General features: G+C 47.8%; 1 protein-coding gene across 8 annotated transcripts in view; it reads left to right on the top strand.

The window, feature by feature from the left end:
• Positions 1–21,947, top strand: part of CACNA1H (calcium voltage-gated channel subunit alpha1 H) — a 485,794-nt gene that overhangs the window by 345,717 nt on the left and 118,130 nt on the right. For all 8 annotated transcript variants that reach the window (XM_053276619.1, XM_053276620.1, XM_053276616.1 and 5 more), the window contains one exon: positions 21,393–21,504. In XM_053276619.1, coding sequence (XP_053132594.1) covers positions 21,393–21,504 — 112 coding nt within the window. The remainder of the gene's footprint in view (positions 1–21,392; positions 21,505–21,947) is intronic.

Below are 21,947 nucleotides of genomic sequence, written 5' to 3'. Positions count from 1 at the left end.
CCCTGGAAGTGTCTAGTGGACCACAGCGGGAAACAGCGTGTGCGGGAGCATCCAGCAGGGCTCTTCTCGTGTTCTTCTGTCCACACTCACTGAATTAAAAGGGCAGCGTGACCTCTCTCTCTTTTGGCTATTTACTGATTGCCGAGGACGTTTTCTGCAACAAAAGCCTCTTGGTGACAGTCAAGTGTGCTTCTTTCTGCCTGGCTTGTCCATTCTGCCAGGCAACTTCATGGGGTCACCCTGACTTCGAGCATTCAGGGAGGGAGGAAGAAAAAGTCCTCGTTCCACGAGCCTCTCTTGTGACTCCCCATCAACATCTCTCTCTTTTTCTACTCTCCAGAGTCCTCAACACTTTGGCCTTTCCTTGTAGGCAAGCAGCTCCAACCCCCAGGGCAGGGATGGGCAAACTGAGCTCACCGGCTGTTTTTGGACGACACCTCCCAATAAACTGCAGCTGGGGTTGATGGGAGTTGTAGTCCACCGAGCGCCAGGGATGCTCGGTTTGCCTGCCCCGAGGCTTCTCCTCTCCTGGTTCATCTTCTGCATCCCATCTTTCCTCCCCGTCTTAGGACCACACAACGGTGCTTTCTCAGCTTAGCGGCAGTCTCCGCCTCGTCATTGCAAACTTTATGACCTGTGAAATTGGCTTAAAGTATCGATTGGTTGTTTATGAAGGCAGAGGAGGATGGAGGAAGAGAGTCTCCACTTGGCGGCCCAGTGACTGGGAGCCTGAGCTTTCCGTAGCCACCTTGGCCGTTCCTTTGTCTTGATTTCCCAAGGTGTCAGCGAGGCGGCAAAGCGGGCAGGCAGAACAGCAGGGCGCTCTGCGGAAGACATAACAGGCAGGACGACTGTGTGCGTGTCTGTCTGTCTTTCTAGCAGTCCCCAACTTTGGGTCTCCAGGTGATCTTGGACTACAGCTCCCATCACCTCCAGTCACAGTGGCCAAAGGCTGGACTGAGTGCGGTGGGGGGGGTCCATTCACAGTCTACTACTACTGCTACATAGGAATATAGGAAGCTGCCATATACAGAGTCAGACCATTGGTCCATCTCGCTCAGTATTGTCTACACAGACTGGCAGCAGCTTCTCTCGGGTTGTGGGCAGGAATCTCTCTCAGCCCTATCATGGAGATGCTGCCAGGGAGGGAACTCGGAATCTACTGCTCTTCCCAGAGTGGCTCCATCCCCTGACGGAAATATCTTGCAGTGCCAGAAGCATGAGGAGAAAAGTGGAGGCTGCCAGCAACCTTCCCTCTGAAAGCTTGCCCAAAGGAGAGTTCTCCAGAAGAAATTTAACATTTTTAATGTATGCAACCACGGCGGCTAGGATAGTATATGCGCAGAAATGGAAAGACACTAAAATGCACTCAAAAGAAGACTGGTTGATAAAAAATTTGGAAGATGCTGAGATGGCAAAGCTTACAGCACATATAAGGGATGAAAATTTGGAGTCTTTCAAAGAAGATTGGGAACCATTTTTACTTTCCTTAAAGGATTATTTTTCTAATATGGACTTTTCAGCAGGGTTTGAAATATAGTAATAACAGCAGGTTGGGTTGGGTAAAATAGAGTAGTAATGTGGAGTATGTTTTGAATTATAATAGCCATGGTTTATATGTATAGTCAACGTGAATCGCGCAGATAGGTAAGCGGGAAGTCAATATTTACTTAATTAAATGAATGAATGTAATTTGAATGTAAAACTGTTGCAAAAGCCAATAAAAATTTAAAATAAGGAAGGAAGGAAGGAAGGAAGCTTGCAGTGCTCAGTTTTTTTCTCCCCCCATCCCATCTTTCAAAGTTTCAAAATGCTCAGTTTTGAAAGGCAGCTGACCCAGGGTCATGAGACAAGGTGGCATTTTGCCCCTCGCCCAAGCATGGCAGTATCATGGGCCACCCACGAAGCTCAGGGGCAGCCATGGAGAATTTCCAGTATCCATGCCCTATGCCTCTTCCAAATCCAGGGGCACCCTGGGGTGGTCCAAGGGTCCCGAGGTCACAGAATAGATGCCAAGATGAGAGCTGTTCTTCTTGCACACCCTCAACGCCTGCCAAAGGGAAGTGGTTCATCAACTGTTTGTTTTCCATTGAAGCCAACGGATTATGGAGTGACCCCCCGGCATGATTACATAAGCGAACCTGCCCCCATACAATCTGATGAATGTATTTCCCGGGTAGAGAGCACTCGCCCCGTACCTGGATAATCCATCATTTTAATTGCTTTCAGAAAACACAGCTGACAAGACTTTGGGGCTGTCGGCTTACTGTCCCGCGCAACTGGGAATTTTGTGTTGTTGTTTTTGAGGGGGGTGGTTTTTAAAAGCATACATTTCATGGCACCAAAGGATACTGCCAGTGGGTAGTATTAAATACAGTTGAAATAAATTGGCTGCTGGAAATTCTCATAACTCTTCTAGTAACAATTCCCTAGACATTCTGGGGAACCTTTTGTGAATATTTGAGAACTGTATTTGACAGCCTGCGATATTTGATTCCACTTTTTGACAGTATTAGATGGTTGGCACGCTGTGGGATTTGGGTACAATAGATGGCCTGCAATGGGGTTTAAATGTAGGCAGTGAGCCCTTTCTCACGGTCATGCAGATAGGCCTCTGATCTGCAGGGATCCATCTTATTTATTATTTCTTGTTTGGGAAACGTTTGTTGAAAAGCGGTATATAAATATTTGTTGTGACTTCTGCTCTGGGCTCATATTTAGGCAAGAAATACACTGGGAAAGGATGCTATGGATTCTCATCAACAATAGCAGCGACAACTCCTGGATTGTGCTTCCAGGAGATGGTGCCCCATTGTGGCAGGAAGGATATGTGAGTGTTGCAGCGTGACTCCTGGGCATGATTGGATCAGGAGGCCCCCTAAGCATGGAGGTGATGATACGAGTTCATCTGCAGCCTTGAAGATAAAGCCGGATCTTTTCCACTCGGTTGCCATGGAACATTTCATATTCCCCCCGCCCTTTGTTCAAACAGCTCAGTGGGTTATCGAAGATAGCGGGTGATAAATCTTCATCAGCTGATTGGCTGGCTCTCTGCTTGGCCGCCGGCTTTTGCAGCTGGAAAACAGCTGGCATAACCAAGATGGTGCCCACTCTCCTCTGATCTCGAGTGGTTGTGGAGAAGGTGGTGGTGTGTTTCCCCCCTAAACTTCAGTTGGAACCCAGATATTTGAGCCTGGGAGGGGGAATCTGATGCCGAGGGGAAGCAATACCAGACTCCATACCATGTTACCTGAGCCCATGGACGTGATCCATCTTGCTAACTGGGCAAAGAGGCACCTTTTCACATGGTGGAATGGATTCCTCCTGTCTGTAACATGCATGTGTGTTAATGCATGTGCATGCACCACCATGCAGTGCACGGTGCCTAAGCAGTTCCACCCTTTCTTTTCGTTTGGAACATCTCTTCCCCTTGGGTCATGTCCTAGTGCAGCGTCTGTTCCAGCACTGCTCAACTTTGGGCCCCCTCCCCCCGCTGTTTTTGGACTACAGCTCCCATAATCCCCAGCCACAGTGGCCAATAACTGTGGGAGTTTGTGGGATTATGGGAGTTGTAGGGATTATGGGAGTTGTAAGCCAACATCTGCAGGAGGGCCGAAGTGGAGCAGCCATGTCCATGGGGTGGGGTGGGGTGGGTTGCAGAGGAAAGCTCCCTGCCTGTTCTGTGCTCTTTGCCTGTTCCGGCTTCCTGCTGCTGCTGTCGCGTCTCCACATCTCCTCCCTTAGGACAACGGCCAGTGTTTTGTCTCGTTTGTAAAAGCTGCAAAGAGATCTTTCTGTAACAAATGACTTTTTATTGCAGTCTAATGGAACACAATAGCACTTCCCTGAATATTAAGCTTTGGGGTTTCTTTGTTTTTGTTTTTCAGTACGGTTTTGAATTGAACTGAAACCCGTTGTTTAAAATATGCTATAAAACAGATTCCTGTTTCACACAGTATTCGTGAGGCAATTTCCCCCGTCACCTGTAACTAGGAGATGGATGGCTTTGTTCTCCCGATGATAGTGATCTGAAGAGGGAGAATTGCGGTTGTAACCCAAGGAAAGTCTTTATCAGTGAGTCCTGATGATGCCACACAAACTTTTTTTTTTAAGAAAAGAAATCCTTCCGTTTTAACCTTTCCTTGCCAAACCAGTTGAATTCCTGCAACATTTTAATCCCCTAGAATCATATCATCTCCTGTAATCTGACCAAATGCCATGCAGTCAACCCAAAGCCATGATATCGGGTTTGAATGTGAACAAAGCAGAGAGAAATGAGGAATGCTACCTGTCTTTGGAGGCTGGGGACTACAGTATCCATGATGCAGTGGAACTGCATTAGAAACACAGATCTGCCAAAATACCCAGAGGGTACCATAATGGTTATGATGTATTTCTTATTATTCAAATTGGTATCCCACCCTTCCTCCAGTGAGATCAAGTTGGGCTACCCTATTTTAGAGGAAAGAGTGGCTGGAAATTCTGCCGGGCTGAGCCCGTCTTTTTTCTGCTTTGATCTGGGCTGAAGAGGAGAAGGGTCAGAGGGAAATCCCTGGAGTTAGAAGCCAAGAGGTCTTCTGATTGCAATAAATCAAGGAGGCTGTGCATTGCTGAGGTCAGTCGAATTGTGTTGCAAGCAGAAAACTCTCCTGCAACAGGGCCTGTGTAGGGACTGATTGTTCCACCACTGAAAGTAATTAGGGAAACTCCTTTGGCAGCCCAATTAGATTTAATTTTGTTTAATTTGAGAGACTAGCTACAATGCTCTGGAAAGCTGGTCTATAGAGGAGGGTGAGGGGCAGGAAAGGAGAGAATGAGTGAAGGAATGTGACTGAAGCCGCCTGGCTTGTCCTCTTCCATTTCCTTGGTTTTCTGGATTTTCCTTTGGCTGCATCTGCTATTCCTGCCAAGGACGGTTTTAGAGTGAAACTGGCAAAATCTAACGGTGAGGGCTTCATAATGAAGTCTTATATGTGCTCACTTTGGCCAGAGTGTTGCATACAAAAGCTAAAGCATTAGAATGCAAACATAAGAAGCTGCCAGTTACTGAGTCAGACCCTTGGTCCATCTGGCTCAGAATTGCCTACTCTGGCTGGCAGCAGCTCTCTAGGGTCTCCAACAGGGGCTCTTCCCCAGGGCCAGCTGGAGATGTTGCCAGGGATTGATTCTGGGATTTTCTGCATGTAAAGCAGGGACTCTACCACTAAGCTTTGGCTTCTCTCCAGAATCTTGGTATTTCTTACAACTTCTAGAAACACGTCCCTTTTGTAAAGATACAAGCGACATTGTGGAGCTAACTTGGCTCCACCCTGATTGCCCTTCTCTGTACTTTTTCCAGATGCCCAAACTGTCACGAGACAAACGTCTCCCTTCGCTTCATGAAAGGCGACTTTCTGCTTTCTTCCATTCCTCCTGACGGCATCTCTTCGTTATTCGCCCAGGTGTTAATCAAGGAAGTCAAGAAGCTGCCTTATATCAGGCCCTTAGTCTATCTTGCTCAGGATAGTCTATTCTGATGGGCCGCAGCATCTCCAGGGTTGCAGGCAGGAGTCTCTCTCCATCCTACCTGAAGATGCTGCCCAGGAGTGAATCTGGGACCTTCTGCGGGCAAAGCAGATGCTCTTCCACTGAGCTGCAGCCCCATCCCCTTCACGAGGTGCCTGAGTCATCTCCACCGATCAGCAGTGCGGGGCTTCAGAAACACACACGGCTTCCAGCGAGCATGTCCAAATCACTCTTCTGCCTGCTGAGAATGGCAGAAAGACAAATTACCTGGTGCAACAGCGGGTTTTGCTGATCAGCCACGGGAGGAGAGAGGAGGATCGGAAATCTGTGGGCTGGGGAAGGCAGAAGTAAGAACCAAAAAAAAAAAAAAAAGTTGAGAAATTTCTGCATATATCTTTCCAATTCAGAAAACATTGCCAAGATTTTCTTCTCTGACTAGAGAAAGTGATCTCAGTTCTGGAAGAGGCACAGATGGCCATTTCCAGTCATCCTTGCCGCTGTATGGCCCAGTGGTAGGGAACATGCTAAAATGCATGCAGAGGTCCCAGCTTCGACCCCTGGCTGCATCTTCCGTCAAAAGGATTCCAGATTTGTGGCTGTCTCTGCCTGAGCCCTTGCAGAGCGGTTGACAGCACACGTGGCCAATACTAGGCTAGGGCTCAGTCCAGACAAAATACGGAACTGCAGGTTCGGTGGACTCACGGTTCCGCCCCCACCCACTTCCGTCGGCTTGATGACATACTGGAAAGCGCGCTCTCTGCAGTCAGCGAGACTGCAGAGCGGATGAGGAGCTGGCTGTGCGGGCTTCCTTCTTTGCTGAAGGGCAGCTCGTGCAGCCAATGGCAGCCGGAGAGAAGGGAGGAACTTCCTCCCTCAACTCCGGTTCACTTTGCTGTGAAGGCAAACTGCACTCCCTGGATCAGACGTGCCTTGATCGCCGCCGAAATGCAGTTTACGGCAGCATAACTTAATGCAAACCGACGGTAACAAAAGCAGTTAGGGGATGGAAACCGTGGGTCCATTTTTTCCTTTAATTTTTTCCCTTCAATTCCCCGGGTCCAGATATTTGGTTAGCAAAACTGGAAGTGAACAGACGTCCAATTTTGTGTTTTGTCTGAATCCGGCCTCGGTGTTTCAATGGGCTGAGTTGATATACAGCAGCTTCATCACCAAGTAAACAGGGATGCTTGGATTTGTTTGGGGCAGGGGGCCACAGCTCAGTGACACAGCACCTGCTTTGTATGCCGAAAATCCCAGGTTCTGGAATCTCTAGCTATACCAGGGGTTCTCAAACATGGGTCCCTGGATGTTGTTGGACTATTCCCGTCATTCCTGGCCACTATGGCCAAAGTCCAACCGCATCTGAGAAACCAGGTTTGAGGACCTCTGCGCTAGAAGGATCTCTGCTGGCAGGGCTGGGAAAGACGACTTTGGGACCCTCTACCAGCTTGAGCAAACAGCAGTGTGCTGGATGATTCTGACTTGGGATAAAGGCATCTTGCAGGCAGAACTCCAACTGGTGCTGAGAGGCTAGCAAACTGGAATTAGAAAGGGGGAATGTATAAGAGATGGTAAATGTGGCTCCAAGTTAAAATGGATTGAATGGTGGCTTGTAGGTTCTGGAAAGGTTGGGGTTTTCTACTGTTTCAATCAACCCAAGAGGCTTTTATTCTCATGGATCCACTGGTCCCCTTGAACTGGCAATTTCTGCCTGTCGGCCAGGTTCCAGAAGTGTAGAGTCCCTTTCCGCAGGTAGACCCGGCAGCAGCAGCTCAGATCACCAAATCACTAAGGCTCAATTGTGTCCTGAGATTATTGTGATTTGGGGACCTTCGATTGCAAATGAGGGTCTTTGAGTTATTTAAAGCACTAAGTAGAAAATTGCCAGTTGATCATAAAGACTCCGTTCAGTTGGTGCTCATTTAAAATGTTAAGTTAAACTGCCTCTTGAGTCAAAAGCTGCTTAAAGTATCCATTTTTAAAAAGTCATAATTGCCTCGATTCATCAGATGGACATTCAAGCTGTTCCAAGTTTAGCATGAAAGGTTTGGCTCGGGAATTATTCCATTTCTTCCTTACTCGGCTTTGCATTTTGATGGAGGCCTTGTGGCGTTGCTTCCAACAGAAGGGTCAATTTATCAACGGCTGCGTTGGAACTGGCACGGCGGCCATTGATGGATGCTACCCTGTGGGCAAATATAGCCAAAGCCTCTCCATCTAACGCCACTTGGTGGTAGTGAAAGCCTCAAATCTCTTGTTATTGGGTTGGAAATGTGGTCAGGTTTGAGTCATAAGCCTCTCTTTCCTTATAGTAAGTTATCACATACTTTGTGACTGTCCCAATTTTTGAAGGACAGGCCCTTTTTTTCTGCTCCTTCTCCTTCACGGAGCCAAACCATTAGACATATAGAACAAAGCACCATCCTGCTGGATCAGGCCCAAGAAGGCCCATCCACTCCAGCATCCCATTTCACACAGTAGCCGACCAGATGCCTCTGAGAAGCCCACAGGCAGGAGGCGAGGGCAGGCCCTCCCTCCTGCTGTTACTCCCCTGCAGTTGATATTCAGACGCATCCTGCCTCTGGGGCTGGAGGTGGCCTGTAGCCACCAGACTAGTAGCCATTGATAGACTTCTCCTCCATGAAGTTATCCAAACCCTTATTAAAGCCATCCAGGTTGTTGGCTGTCACCACATCTTGTGGCAGAGAATTCCACAAGCTGATTATGCGTTGTGTGAAAAAAGTACTTCCATTTGTTGGTCCTCAATTTCCTGGCAATCAATTTCATGGGATGACCCCTGGTTCTGGTGTCATGCAACAGGGAGAAGGATTTCTCTCTATTTGCTTTCTATCAACTTCAGCTTTGGGTTTAGTGTTGTGTCCTTTCCAAACTGGTGTGTCAGGCTCTCAGGACAGCCATCCTCCTCCCACTGTCCAAGGAGGTTGAGGTAGCCTCAGAGGTTTCAGCCTGGGGGGCTTTAAGGCTTACAGGCAGGGCTTGTTCCATTCACCAGCCCCGCCCTAGTGTTGCCACCTCCAAGGCTCAGTCAGAGTCCTCGAGCTCTTTGGACGCTGAGCCCTCCTTCTGGATTGGCCCCTCATCACTGGCCAGCCCGCCCTTATATTCTGTAGCTCCTGACAGCTAGAGCAAGTCTCATGAGATCTTGCCTTGAGATCTCACAAGAGCTGCTCCAGATCTTGCGAAACTACGCTGTCCTTTGATAGCGAGGCAACACCTCCCTGCCAGGGGGCAGCGTGAAGGCTTCCAGGTGGGCGTGTTGGTGTCTATTTCTTCCCCCGCCCGATGGGGTCCTCCCGGCAAGATCTGGGCGGGGGATGCCCGACATGAAGCGCGCCACGTTTACCCACGGCGATCGGCTCCACCTCAGGGATTCCCCTACATGGGGACTCAGTGGATTCTACTCTGGTTCAGAGCCACCGGTATGTTTCCACTTGCTGGTTCAGTTGTGAACTTCACAAGGGGGGTTGGGAACTGGTTCAGACACATCGGGCCACATCTGCACTGCTTGAGGTTCATTTCGTGCAGAACGCTGCCAGGCTTTTTTGCTTGCAATGCAAATCGATAAAAGGAATTCTACCCATTTAATCTAATTTAGTTAATTTGATTGGGTTGTTTTTTAAAATCCTGTTCTTGATGTTGCTTTTAATGCATAGGAACATAGGAAGCTCCCATATACTGAGTCAGACCGATATAGTACCAGCAGGGATTCGAACCAGCAACCTTCTGCTTGTTAGTCCGGCATTTCTCCGCTTCGCCACTTAAACTGAAGTAATCTGTAATTTTGCTGGGATGCTTATAAAACTGCTGTCCAGGGTGCTGAAGCTGCCTTGCTGAAGACCTTCAATATTGTCCTTGAACTTTTTCATTCTTGGACAAAGGAGAGAGAGAGGGGGGGGGGAGTTCTGTGCAGCAGGAGTGCTTTGCTGTCAGGCCTGTCTCCTCATGCTGGTGGGGAGGTGAGGGAGAGCAGCAGAAGCAAGAGCAAGCCCTGAGGGTCCCCTTCCCACCATGCCTGTGTGGCATGACTGAATTTCCTACTGGCAAAGACCGGATGGACGGCCAGCAAGGCAAGAGCTGCCTTTATTTATTTATTTATTTATTCATTCATTCATTCATTCATTTATGTATAATATTTCTATCCCCACCTCTCCAGTACACTACTGCTTGGGGTGGTTCACAACATTAAAATAGATACAATAAAAGTAATAAAATTAACCAAATTGAGTAATCAAGTTAAAAGTCAGGTTAAAAAGTGAGTGGCAGGGCCTGAGACAATGAACAGAGGGCCCTGGAAGATTCCTGTGGGTGAATGTGGTCCGACAGGTACCCCGGCCCCAAGCCGTGTAGAGCTTTAAAGGTTAAGACCAGCACCTTGTATCTAGCCCAGAAGCGGACTGGTAACCAGTGAAGCTGCTACAGGAGGTGTGTGATACTCATGGAACGACTTGCACCCACGAGCATCCTTGCAGCATCATTCTGGACCAGCTGAAGCTTCCGAACAGTCTTCAAGGGCAACCCCACGTTGGACCTGACCTCATGAGTGGCTGAGGTCAGGTCCAACTTCTCCAAGTAGGGTCACAGCTGGCGTACCAGCCATACTTGGTAAAAGGTGCTTCTGCAAACCGCCGCCATCTGCACCTCCAAGAACAACGTTGGGTCCAGAAGCACCCGCAAGCTGTGGACTTTGTCTTTTAGAAGGCATGCGACCCCGTCCAAGAACAGATTTACCTCATTACTCAGATGATCAGTTCTACCAACCCAGAGCACTTCCATCTTATCTGGATTGAGTTTCAGCTTGTTTGCCCCCATCCAGTCCAGAACAGCCTCCAAGCCCCGGTTCAGAGCATCCACTGCCTCCCTGGTGTTTGCTTCCTTAAAAGATAGGTAGAGCTGGGTGTCATCAGTATATTGATGGCACTGCAGCCAACATCCACTAAGGCCAAAGGCCAAGGGGTGGAACAGGCGTCCCCCAGCACCACCTTATGAGTACAACCCTCCAGGTAGGAGCAGAACCACTGTATAACCGTATAACTGTCCCCAAGTCCCAACCTGGAGAGATGTCCCAGAAGGATACCATGGTCAATGGTATCAAAAGCCGCTGAGAGGTCCAGGAGGATCAACAGAGCCACACTCCCTCTGTCTTATCTCCCAGCGTAGGTCATCCACCAGGGTGACCAAGGCAGTTCATATCCAGGTCAGAAGCCAGACTCAAGGCAAAGTGTGTGGAGAGGCTGTCCAGCAGATGGGGACCATCCTTGCTTCTGGGTTGTGGAGGTGATGGTTGAGGAACTGCAGCTGTGGTTAGGAGCAGCCAAGAGTTGGTATTGGGTCTCTAGGCTTTGCAGATTCCCTAAGGCATGTCATCTGCCTTAGGGGATGAGGATATTCCAAGTTCCTTTGGTCCCAGGACATGCTGCAGTGATGGAGTTCTCCTCCTCCAGGGTCCAGGCCCTGCACTCTTCTCCTTTGCCCGGTTCCCTCCATAATTGAATCTCAACCTGGCCACTCCTCGGGTTACCAGTTCAAGACCCACTGCAGGTCAGATCCTGCCACCTCCACGTGCTTGCCGACAGAGCCTCTTTAAGTCAAAGGAGCTGTGTATGTCTTTTTTGCATCTCCCGGGTCTGAGAGGCAGTTTAATACTCTATTGCAGCCTCTTGTCAGTTAATTTCTCCACCCTGTAAAATGCAATCAGAAATTTGTCCACTGCCTTGGCTTCATCTGTCTTGCTTCTCGATTGCTGAATTCCCTTGGCTGCTACCTTTATGTTTTAATCTGAAGGATTTCAATGCAAGGCGAAGAGTGAATTTGTTCTTTGCTCTAAACCGCGGCTGAAAGGAGGGAGAACAAAGGGACTGTGTGGATTGCTGAAGAAGAGGGACTGGAGCCTCATAACTCTCTGGACAGGGCTGCATTCTGCATTCCCCCCACCCGCCTACCCTCCTGCAATCCCTTCTGAATATTTAGTCGGAAAACCTATCCTCCTCCAAAGGGATATTTCCCTTTGAATTTCCAGGCTGCCGCAGATTCCAGCTCATAAGTTCAGAGGCTTCTTGAGGCTCCACTGAAATGCAAAATATATATGTTTTCCCCCTGCAGACTCTCTGCCATGTGGTCCCTCATCCATCTGTTGAAGGCACTGAGAGGTGTTCTTATGTCTTGTCTGCCTGGTGTGTATGTGTGGGTGGTGATCGTGGAGGTTCATAAATAGGGTACAGGTTTGAAGAAGCCTTAATGATCTGAGGCAGAGAGATGCCTCCAAAGATGCAAGTGGGGAACCTCAGCAAAGTGCTGCAGTGCAGAGGCAGGTTTCGGGAGGGTGGACGGTAGCTTTTTTCTTTCTTTCCCACCTACCTGAAAACTTCCCCCTGCTGTGCTGAGTTCAAGAGGACTTGGGGCTGGCCACTCTGTTGCTGTATAGGAGCAGGTGGGGTGGGGCGTGTTTCCGGGGAATGGGGCAGGGGAAACGGGGGCCTTTCCCCCCCCTCCTCCCTTCTGTAGCCTACCTGTATAGTGCAGGGATGGAAGTTTTTGAACTTCACAGTCTGCATTCTCCTGACCCCAATCCCCCTCTCCAGAATGCGAAAAGATGTCAGGCAGTTGAACAGGTCAATTCCTCCTCCATTTTCTTTTTTCTCCCTAAACTGCTATTCAACTGCTCCCAATATTTTATAGGTACTGGAATCCACCGAGCATGGGCCCATATTAGGCCTTCCCTCGCCTTCACTCCACTCTTTGAATTCTGCCAACAATGGCAGAACAAGCGGCCCCTTTCTCTGTGGGATTGGATTCTCCAAGTTCAGTGCTGGAAGAAACCATGAGTCACCACAAGGCTACAAAATCCAGAACAACAAATGTGGGAGACTTCATTATTTGGGGACTCTCAACCTGCAGCTTTAAGCAGAAGTTCAATGACATGATTCACAGAGTGCATTCATCCTCCCACCCAGTGAAAATGCTCTTCTGTGACTCTTGAAACAAAGCCGTGTCTTCCTCCCACCCCTTTGAAATTGGTGAGCTACCATTGCACAGATCTAGACTCTCTGTGATATATGACAGGCATCTAAGGTGTGTGTGTGTGTTATTGTGACCATTACCTGCAGTCTAATTCTCTAACAACCTGGTAGGGGGGAAATACCTCATGCGCAGATGCACACACACACACGCTCTTGCGCACACCCTTTGTTCATCTCCTTGAAGATGGATGCGTCTAACCTTCGTTTGTCCCCAACTCCCTCCCCAAAAGAGGATGGTGGAAATTAAGTTTTCCATCTAAGCGAGCACGTGATTGTAATGAGAGCTGAAGAGATTCAGGGGGGAGCTAGCCTCGGTTTGATCCCTTCTAACTGGTGTAATGGTACATACTGTTTCTCAGGGAATAAATGTCAGCACTGAGTCCGCTGACTGAGCCTTGCAGCCAGAGGAAAGCTACGTAACACTGAGGGCTTTACGTTGGAGCTAAGGAAGGATGTTTTCATTGCTGGGGAGAATGTTTCATAATCCTAGGACTTCAGGCTATTCAATCAAACTGATTGAAAGTAGGACTGCCCTCATTAATGTTTGGAATTCACTACAAAAAGCGTCCATGACAGCAGGCAGCCTAGATGGCCTTTGAAAAATACATTAGACAAAGATGTGGATATTGGTTGTAATTATTGTTGAGCCTCCATGTACCAAAGCAGTCTATCTCTGAGTAACAGATTGTGAAGGGAGCGGGGACAGACTCTTGCTGCCATGCCCTGCTTGTCAACTCCCAGAGGTGTGTGGCTAGTTGCTTTGAGAAACTAGAGTGCAAGGCCAGAGGGCCTTTTGGCAAGACTCTTTTCATGTTTGGTCGACCTAAACACTCTCCTGGCATTACATGGTGTGGCAGATCGCCCCATGCTCCTACCACTTGTCACGGCCCGGTCGCAACCAGCCCCGTAACCTCTAAGTTTTGCCACTGCCACCAAGTATACTTTTAGGCTTTCCTCTGGCTGAGTCTACTACAATAGCCTTCCAAACCTCTGCTGCATCAAAAAAATAAACTTTAGTAGAATGGTAATGGCTTTAGGCATGGGGTCAAGAAAAAGACAAAAGCTACTATTGTTAAAAAACAACAACATATAAACAATAAATGTTACTTTAAAAATAGTTCAGCTTAACCCAATAGTTTCTTTGAAAAGCTTAGTACAAAAACAGCAACCAAAAAAGCTTAAGGAATAAATAAAAGGTGGTCAAAACACATCCAACTGACCTGACTCTCACTGTGCCCTGACTTAGAGCCCTTTCTCATGACCAGTGAGAAGGGCTTGGTGGAAGGAGGCAGAGAAAGCTACGCAAACTTACCTTTCCCACAGAAGATCCCTTTTTGCTCCTTGAACAGGTGGATCGCCCACCCAAACGATTGCCGGTAGTCCCTGGCAAGTCAGGGGACTGGATGCGTCCTCTCCCACCCCCGCCACCTGTGTAAACTGCTTTGAGGCCTTATTTTGTTGAAAAGTGATATATAAATAAAACTAGTAGTAGAAGCAACATTGGTCAGTTCTAGTCCTTAGACCCAGTGAATTTGGACTGGCACCAATATTGTGCACATTTATGCTTTACGGGTGCCCCCAAAGTATGGCAATGGGAACCAATTTGCTTCTTCTAGGGAAGATGCTGCAGCTGCCAACAGAATAAAAGTTATGATTGTGCATTGTGTCCGTCCGTACTCCGTGAACCTTGTCTGCTTTCATGGAACTGTGATTGGAAATGTTCTTGGCACAGCAAGGGACAAAGGGATTGCATAAGGACCTGTTTGGTGGAGGCTTGAGGTTGTGTGTGTGTGTGTGTGTGTGTGTGTGTGTGTGTGTGTGTGTTTGCGCATAAAGGAATACCAGCCGCTCGGGATGCTGAAACAAACTCCAAATCACAAGCACTGACCTAGTTTGTGCCAGTGACAAATTGTGACAATCAATGTAATTGCAGGCATTATTGCATTCTGTGGAAACGGATCCCATCATTACAACAAATGAACCCGGCACGCTGAGTCATGTCACGCTTGCTAAACTGCAGCAAGCTGGTTCATTTGGAGAGAGGAATGGGTGGCGGCAGGCGGGCGTGGGGGATCACAGAAAGACAAGCCCCTTTTCAAGTTGTTTATATTTCTGTTGTCAACATAGCTTTGATTCCAATTTTGTGCACTACCACAGGCCCCGTTTGTAAAGTCCCGTAGGTAGAAGTCTGCATTTTGTTTTGGTTTTGCGGTTTTGAAAAGTGACCATCTTTTGTTAGATTTGGATTGTTAGATTCACACAATCAGAAACTCTGTTCAAACCGGGTTTGGGAGCTGTGTGTGCTCCCAATTTTCAGTTGTGTGGAAGCAAGGTAAGGAGAAAACCTGGGCAGAACCGGGGTAGCTTTCCCTCCTCCCTTGCTTCCACACAATCACTTCTGCCCAGGTTTTTCTCCTTACCTTGCTTCCACACAACCAAAAATTGGGAGCACACACAGATCCGAAACCTGGTTTGAACACAGTTTTTGACTGTGTGAATGACCTCTAGAACTGATAACCGATACCCTTCCTGGTTTTGAGGATTAATTCCTTGCATAGCATAGCAAAGCCTTCCCCAAGTTCTAAGCAGGACTGGCTTGTTAACACAGAAGTGACCAGTTCCTGGAAGCCAACTCCTTAGCTCTGGAGTCATCAGATTTGGGTCCCCAGAAGTAAACTCCTGGTAGTGAGCATTAATTGCCCCCTTTGCTAAGTAGGCAGTGCTTGGATTTGGATGTGGATGGTTGACTACATGTGAACACTGTCTGCTCTAAGATATTCCCTTAGGGGATTGGGGCATAGCTCAGTGGCAGAGCATCTGTCTGCTGGTATACAGAAGGTCCCAAGTTCACTCCCTAGCAGCATCTCCAGGTAGGGCTGGAAGAGACTCCTGCCTGAAACCTTGGGGATCCGCTGCCAGTTAGTGTTGAGATTCTGAGCAGTCTTGAGATACTGGTAGCCAGTGTTCCTTCTAAGGCGTGCGCCTGTGTGCGCACTCACAAGTTTTTTAAATATCCGCTCAGTTAATTTTAGATCTCGCTCGGGTTGAATCAGGAAGGCCCCACTCTGAATGCATGTGCATACACACTGCCTTGATACTGCCACCCTGAACAAAATCCATTCCACAGACAGATGAAAACAATTAGAGAGAACACTGCTGGTGACATACATCATCTTTTTCTGCACCCATGTGCACACTTCTAGAGAAAACTCAATGCATGTCAAGCAACCCGATGGCCAAATGGTGGCCATTTGGATTCCAAATGGCAGCCAACAACATTTCATGGTGCATTAACTATGCTGCGAGCCCTTCAACCTCACCACCACCTTGGATGGGGAAATGATTTACTTATTTATATTGCATGGCTTTGCACCTGGCTGGTCTCTTCTGGAGAAAGAGAAGGAGGCACGGAACCAGGTGTGCCCTAGGTGAGTCAACAGCAGCACCTAATACAAGCTACTATTCTTGTCGGACAATATAATGGCAATGGTATACACATACTTCTATTCTTCAAACCAGTTTTTTTTAGACTTTTTAGACCTAAAGAGGTCTAAAAAACTTGTAATTCCTGTAGGGTTAAAAAAAGAACGAGGGATTATGCGCCTTCTTCCACTGTGGTGGAGGCTAAATCTTCTGCAGCAGAAAAGGCAGGCAGTCTTCACTTTAGCTTAGGCCTGTGAACCCTTAGGTGGCCATTGATTGATTACAGCTGTTCAAGTGAGCTTTTTTCTTCTTTTTGGCCAAAGCTCCCAAAGACATTTTTTTAATAAAAACAACCCAGAAGAACACACACCATTGCCTGGATGTTTTCAAGTGAGGCAAAGGAAGTTGCAGCATAAGCTCAGGAGAGACTGGAGAGAAAAATATTTATTTTATTAATCTGCAATATTTATAACTCACCCCTGCAGTGCTCTACTGCTTGGGGCAGCTCACAAAATTAGGAAAACAGATAAAACAATGTAGAAGTAATAGAAACCAAATTTAAACACAATATAATTCATTACTATAAAGTACTGCAGATATTTATACCCTGCTTTATGACACAAGAGTTTGCAAGAGTTCTTAAGGTGGCTTACACACACACACACACACAGTTTCTAAAGTGTCTCTGTCTATTATTTTATTTTTCCTACCCCATGCCTACTTGCCTAAATTGCCTAAAAGGTAAAGTTGTGACGCCGAGTCGATTTCGACTCCTGGCGCCCACAGAGCCCTGTGGTTGTCTTTGGTAGAATACAGGAGGGGTTTACCATTGCTTCCTCCCGCACTGAATGAGATGATGCCTTCCAGCGTCTTCCTATATCGCTGCTGCCCGATAGAGTACCGGAAGGGATTCAGGCAGGCTGTACAGCAGTGGGGGAGATTGCAGCCAGGCTTGCTGTGGAAACTGAGCCATCAGAGGCACCGGAATTAAGGTGCTCAGCCTGCAGGGAGTCCCAGTTTGCGAGACACCCCCTTGGTGCTTCTTGGCTTTCACTGCTATAGGTATGTACAGTATTGTGCAAATACACTTTCTTTAAAAGTGCCATAGTTTCCTCAAACTGGGGCTATTAGGGAGTTTTCCTTGGAATGGGGCGCTGTCAACATGGCTTCTCAGCTGTATTGGGATCACTGGAAAGTCTGTGGCGATGCATGCTATTCCAAGGTAGGAGAGGGTGTTGGTGGAATGGGCACTGTACCTTATCTGCTGATGGCTGGGAGTTTCCAAAATCAGTGTGTGATAACCAAGAATTGCTACAGCAACAGGCCGTACTAAGTCAGCACTGCCTCCCGCTTCCCTTTGGAGGGGAGAAGGGCTAGTCTTGAGGTAGCAAGCCTGAATGGTCCCCTTTGCTAAGCAGGGTCTGCCATGGTTTGCATTTGGATGGAGGATCCCACCTCAGCAGGCCCTGAACATAAACAATTCATTATCCCCCAAAGGCAGAAGGGTCATTTGTTTTTACATGAATAGCCCACTCTTCCTCCAAGGAGCTCAGAGCGATACACATGGTTATTTTTATCCTCACAACAGCCCTGTGAGGTAGGTTAGGCTGAGAGCTTCGTGACTGGCCTAGAGTCACCCAGTGAGTTTCATGGGTGTGGCAAGTAGGGTGCAAGCAAGTAGGTGTGGGGTGGGAATAATAATTGACAGGGATATTATAGAAACCATTCAAAAACCTAGAAAAAGTTTACTTGGTTCAAAACCTTAGTTCCAAAACAGTGCAGCAACATCAAGTAGAACAGGAAAGAAATTCAGGTAGAGCAAAAGTGCAAGAAAAGCAGTGAATAAGCAAGCCCAACAGCCAATGCAAACCAGGCCCAGCAACAGTCTCAAAGGAGTGCAAAGGAAAAAGCTCCCCTCTTTCCCCTGCAGTAGGCTAGACTGCTTCACTATCACCACCGAGTAGTTTCTGCTCACTGATTCCAGCTCAGTGATTCCAAACTCTCTGCCCGCCCCAGTCAGCTTCTGCTTCTTCCATAGCTGCTCCAACTGTGTCTCTCTGAGTCTAACTCCAATTCAGCTCAAATTCCAGCTGTAACTTTCTCTCTCTCTCTCTCTCTCTCTCTCTCCTTTCCAATTTGCCTAAACAAGCCAATCAAAGCAAACTCAACTTCCCCCCATTTAAAAAATATATAGCCAATCCCTCTCTTCCAGTGTTGCCTGCAATAGAAAATCCCAGATGTTGTTGACTACAACTCCCAGCATCCTCAGCCAAAGCCCACTGCAGCTAGGGATTCTGGGAGCTGCAGTCGACTACATCTGGCATTCCCTCTTACCGGAACACTGCTCTCCCTTCCCTGCAAAAACTAAACAGTAAAACTTTCCCCTCCCAAACCAAACTGTAGAACAGGAACTGTGAACTTTTTACCCCTCCGTAGCTCCTTAGCAGAGAAGAAAGGGAGGAATCAATTCCATATATAATACAAACCGCTGCCGCTGCCAGTCTGAGAAGACAATACTGAGCTAGGTAGACCAGTGGTCTGACTCAGTATATGGCAGCTTCCTGTGTTCCTAAACATTTTAAAAAACAAAAAAGTGTGGTAAAGGCCTCATTCCCTCACAATATGTGAGCAGTGTCTGCTGTGAGATATTTCCTTTCTTAGGGGATGGGCCACAGCTCAGTGGAAGAGCAGCCTGCTTTGCATGCAGACGGCCACAGGTTAAACCCCCTGGCAGCATCTCCAGGTAGGCCTGGGAGAGATTCCTGCCTGAAGCTTTGCAGCTGCTGCCAGTCAGTGTAGACAGTACTGAGCTGGATGGACTAGGGGCCCCTGACTCAGCATTAAGCAGCCTGCTGTGGCTCTGGAGCAGGCCTGCTCAACTTAGGGCCCCCAGCTGTTTTTGAACTACAACTCCCATAATCCCCAGCCACAGTGGCCAGTAGCCTGGGATTATGGGGATTGTAGGCCAACATCTGCAGGAGGGCCGAGGTTGAGCAGCCCTGCAAGTCTGGAGCAAAGCAAAATGGCTGGCCGCTTCCTACGAACCCCCTCACGTCATGTTTCCTCCCCTCCGTCGTTCAAGATGCAGATCTGGCACAGGCCTTGCCCTGGTTTTCCTCCTCCGCTACAATTCTAATCTGCCCTCCAAGATTAATGATTCCAGAGTGCCCTCCGCCCCCCACCAGTTGGACGCCAGTAATAACAGGAACCCATGCAACAGCCCACCACTCACTTTCTTTCCTTTCCTTTTTACAAATAAATCACCACAACCAAGTGCATTGCAGGACAAAAGTGAGTTGTTTATGCTGTTGCATATGCGACACATCCTCCCGCCGAGGCTTATCTTTACACAACCTCCTCTACGGAAAAGAAACATTGCATAAGTTGCAGCAAGATTTGTTGGGGCTGGCGCTTTCTCCTCTTCCTCCTCCTCCTCCTCCTCCTCCTCACGAGACAGTTGGAATGTTATTATAGAGGACATTCAATAGATCCTTCTTCAAACAAGCTGTTCTTGGTCTCATGCCCATTCATTTCTTTTTACTTCTGCAAGCAAATAGGTCCACAAAAAGCTACTAGACCGATGGTAGCCAACTTGAGGCTCTCCGGCTGTTGTTGGACTACAACCCCCATCATCCTCACTGTGCAACAGCAGGAGATGATGGGAGTTGTAGTCCAATGACAACGAGAGAGAGAGAGAGAGAGAGAGAGAGAGAGAGAGAGCGAGAGAGCCCCAGATTGGTCACTCCTCGACAGATGTTTGGTCTCATCCAGCAGAGCTCTTTGTGGGTTTTAGTACATGTGATTTCGACTTCTCCCAGAAAACTATCTGCTCTGTGTAGAAGACCCCCCGCCTTGGATGTGGAAAACAGTGTATTACTGCAAGATTTGTTTCCTTGCATACATTTCAGTAGGAGCCGAACTTGAAGCTGCATTGCTTTTATTGGAAGGAACCCACGTTGCTTCTGTCGCTGTTATAGTTGCTGCCTAAAGTGGTATTTAATTCATCCGATTCCTTAAGAAAAATGTTTTTTAACTGGCACTCTTGCATAATTTAATGCAATCTGCCCAGTGGGAAAGCCACTTGAAGTCATTTTTCCTAATACTCTTTCCCGCTGTTGCGACCAAATAGCACAATAATTGGGGTTTGTACTCACCCCACCATTCATACCATCTGAATAATGGGGAAATGGATCATTCACAAAATGTTAACCTTCTTCGACCCGCTACTCCATCTCTCAATCATCAAATTAATGAAGGGGCCAAATGCACACTGGCCCAAATTAATTACCACCCCATTCTACTCCCCCCCCAATCCCACCCTGCTCGTGGGAATCTTCCATGTGTTGCAACGTCTCTCTCATGTTGTTTAAACACTTGGTAGTAAACATTTGTTAGGTTGCCAGCTTACCTCCCGAAACAGCCTGACTTGCTCCCATGCTTTTAATCATGGCTTGATCTGCAGAAATCAGCCAGTAGAGTTTTCCATTGTATGCAGGTCTGTATTATCACCTGCTAATGTCTATCAGTCGAGCTATTGGCCACCTTAGGATAACAGGGAAACTTGAGGCAAAGTCACCTTAAGGTTAGCCCCCTGTGATGTCTGAATAAGCGGAACCGTGGTCCCGGGATCCAACCGCCATTCTGACTCCTCCCCCAAACCTCCGATTGAACCCTTGGTTGCAATTAAGTTACACTCACTTAAGTGACGGTCCAGAGGCTCCATTGTATCGTCTGGATTGGGAGAATCACCCAAACTGGAGTTAAGGGAGGAAGCTCCTCCCACGGCTTCAATTCTATTGGCTGGTGTGGGCTGTCCTTCCAGGGTCGGAGGAAGCCATTGCCACCCTCTTTGCCGGCTCCCAGACTGAATATTGTTATCATCTAGGGGACTGCAGGCAAAATGCAGGTCCATTGGACCTGCGGTTAACAAGGTATGTCCAAAGGCAGCCATAGTTAAAGGCACAGGAGCCAGGGCTGGTAAAAGTTGGCAGCCCTCATTGTAGGGCTCTAGTCCTTTCCCATGTGCCTCCTTCTTCCTCTCTTGATTGATTTCTATACCGCCCTTCCAAAAAGGCTCTATCAGCCTTTTCATGATGAGAGAATTCTATGCTAGCCTTTGCTATCCAATGTATTGTTGACTGCATCATTTGTGTTGTGCAGTCTTTGGCCATTGTGGCTGGGAATGATGGGAATTGTAGTCCAACAACATCTGAGGGTCCATGATCAGGAGCCCCTGCTCTAGAGAATGATCAGCACCTCACAGTATTGTTTTTCCTTTGCAGAGTTGACCTTGGTAGTCTTGTGCTTGCTAAGCTGGGGGTGTGGGCTATTGGGTATGCAGATACCGCCAATGTTCCTTCTCTTTGTTCCATGCTCATCTTTGCTGATGTCTAAGTCACGTTGGTTTCCTTAATGGGTTTCTCCCACCTGGTTTGAGCATGTCAGCATGCTGGTCATCCTTCTGAACTGTGTCACCCTTGGGATGTTCCAACCGTGTCAAGATGACGAGTGCGATTCGGAGAGGTGCACTATCTTGGAGGTAAGCAATAACTCTTTTTCTCTCCCCGCCCCCTTCTTTCTTTCTTTTTCTTTCTTTCTTGTTCTTTCTTTCTAAAAGGCTAAGTGAAACATGTATGGTTTACAGTTCCGCAAGGAAAGAAACAGTGTGGACTTAACCAGGATTGTCTTAACTAATGTCACAATAGATACTTGGCAGGGCAGTTCACATGATTGTCTTTCGTTCAAGCTGTGCGTGTCCCAAATATTTGATTGTGTGTTAGATAAAAGTAAGGTTGGAAGTGGGGATCTTGCTCTTCTGTTGCACCCCAGCTGGGTAAGAGGGTTTTTCCTCCTACCTCATTCCGAAGCTGGAGGTAGGCTCCAGGTAGGGCACACTTGTCCGACGCAGCTGGGGCTGGAGTGATGATGGGGCTTGTGTCTTGAAACACACTATCAAGAATTGGGAGTGCATCCAGCTCCTGG

Source organism: Hemicordylus capensis, chromosome 13, assembly GCF_027244095.1.
Source record: "Hemicordylus capensis ecotype Gifberg chromosome 13, rHemCap1.1.pri, whole genome shotgun sequence".
Taxonomy (NCBI): Eukaryota; Metazoa; Chordata; class Lepidosauria; order Squamata; family Cordylidae; genus Hemicordylus; species Hemicordylus capensis.
The sequence above is the reverse complement of the archived record's forward strand: the minus strand, read 5'-3'. Positions and strand labels throughout refer to the sequence as shown.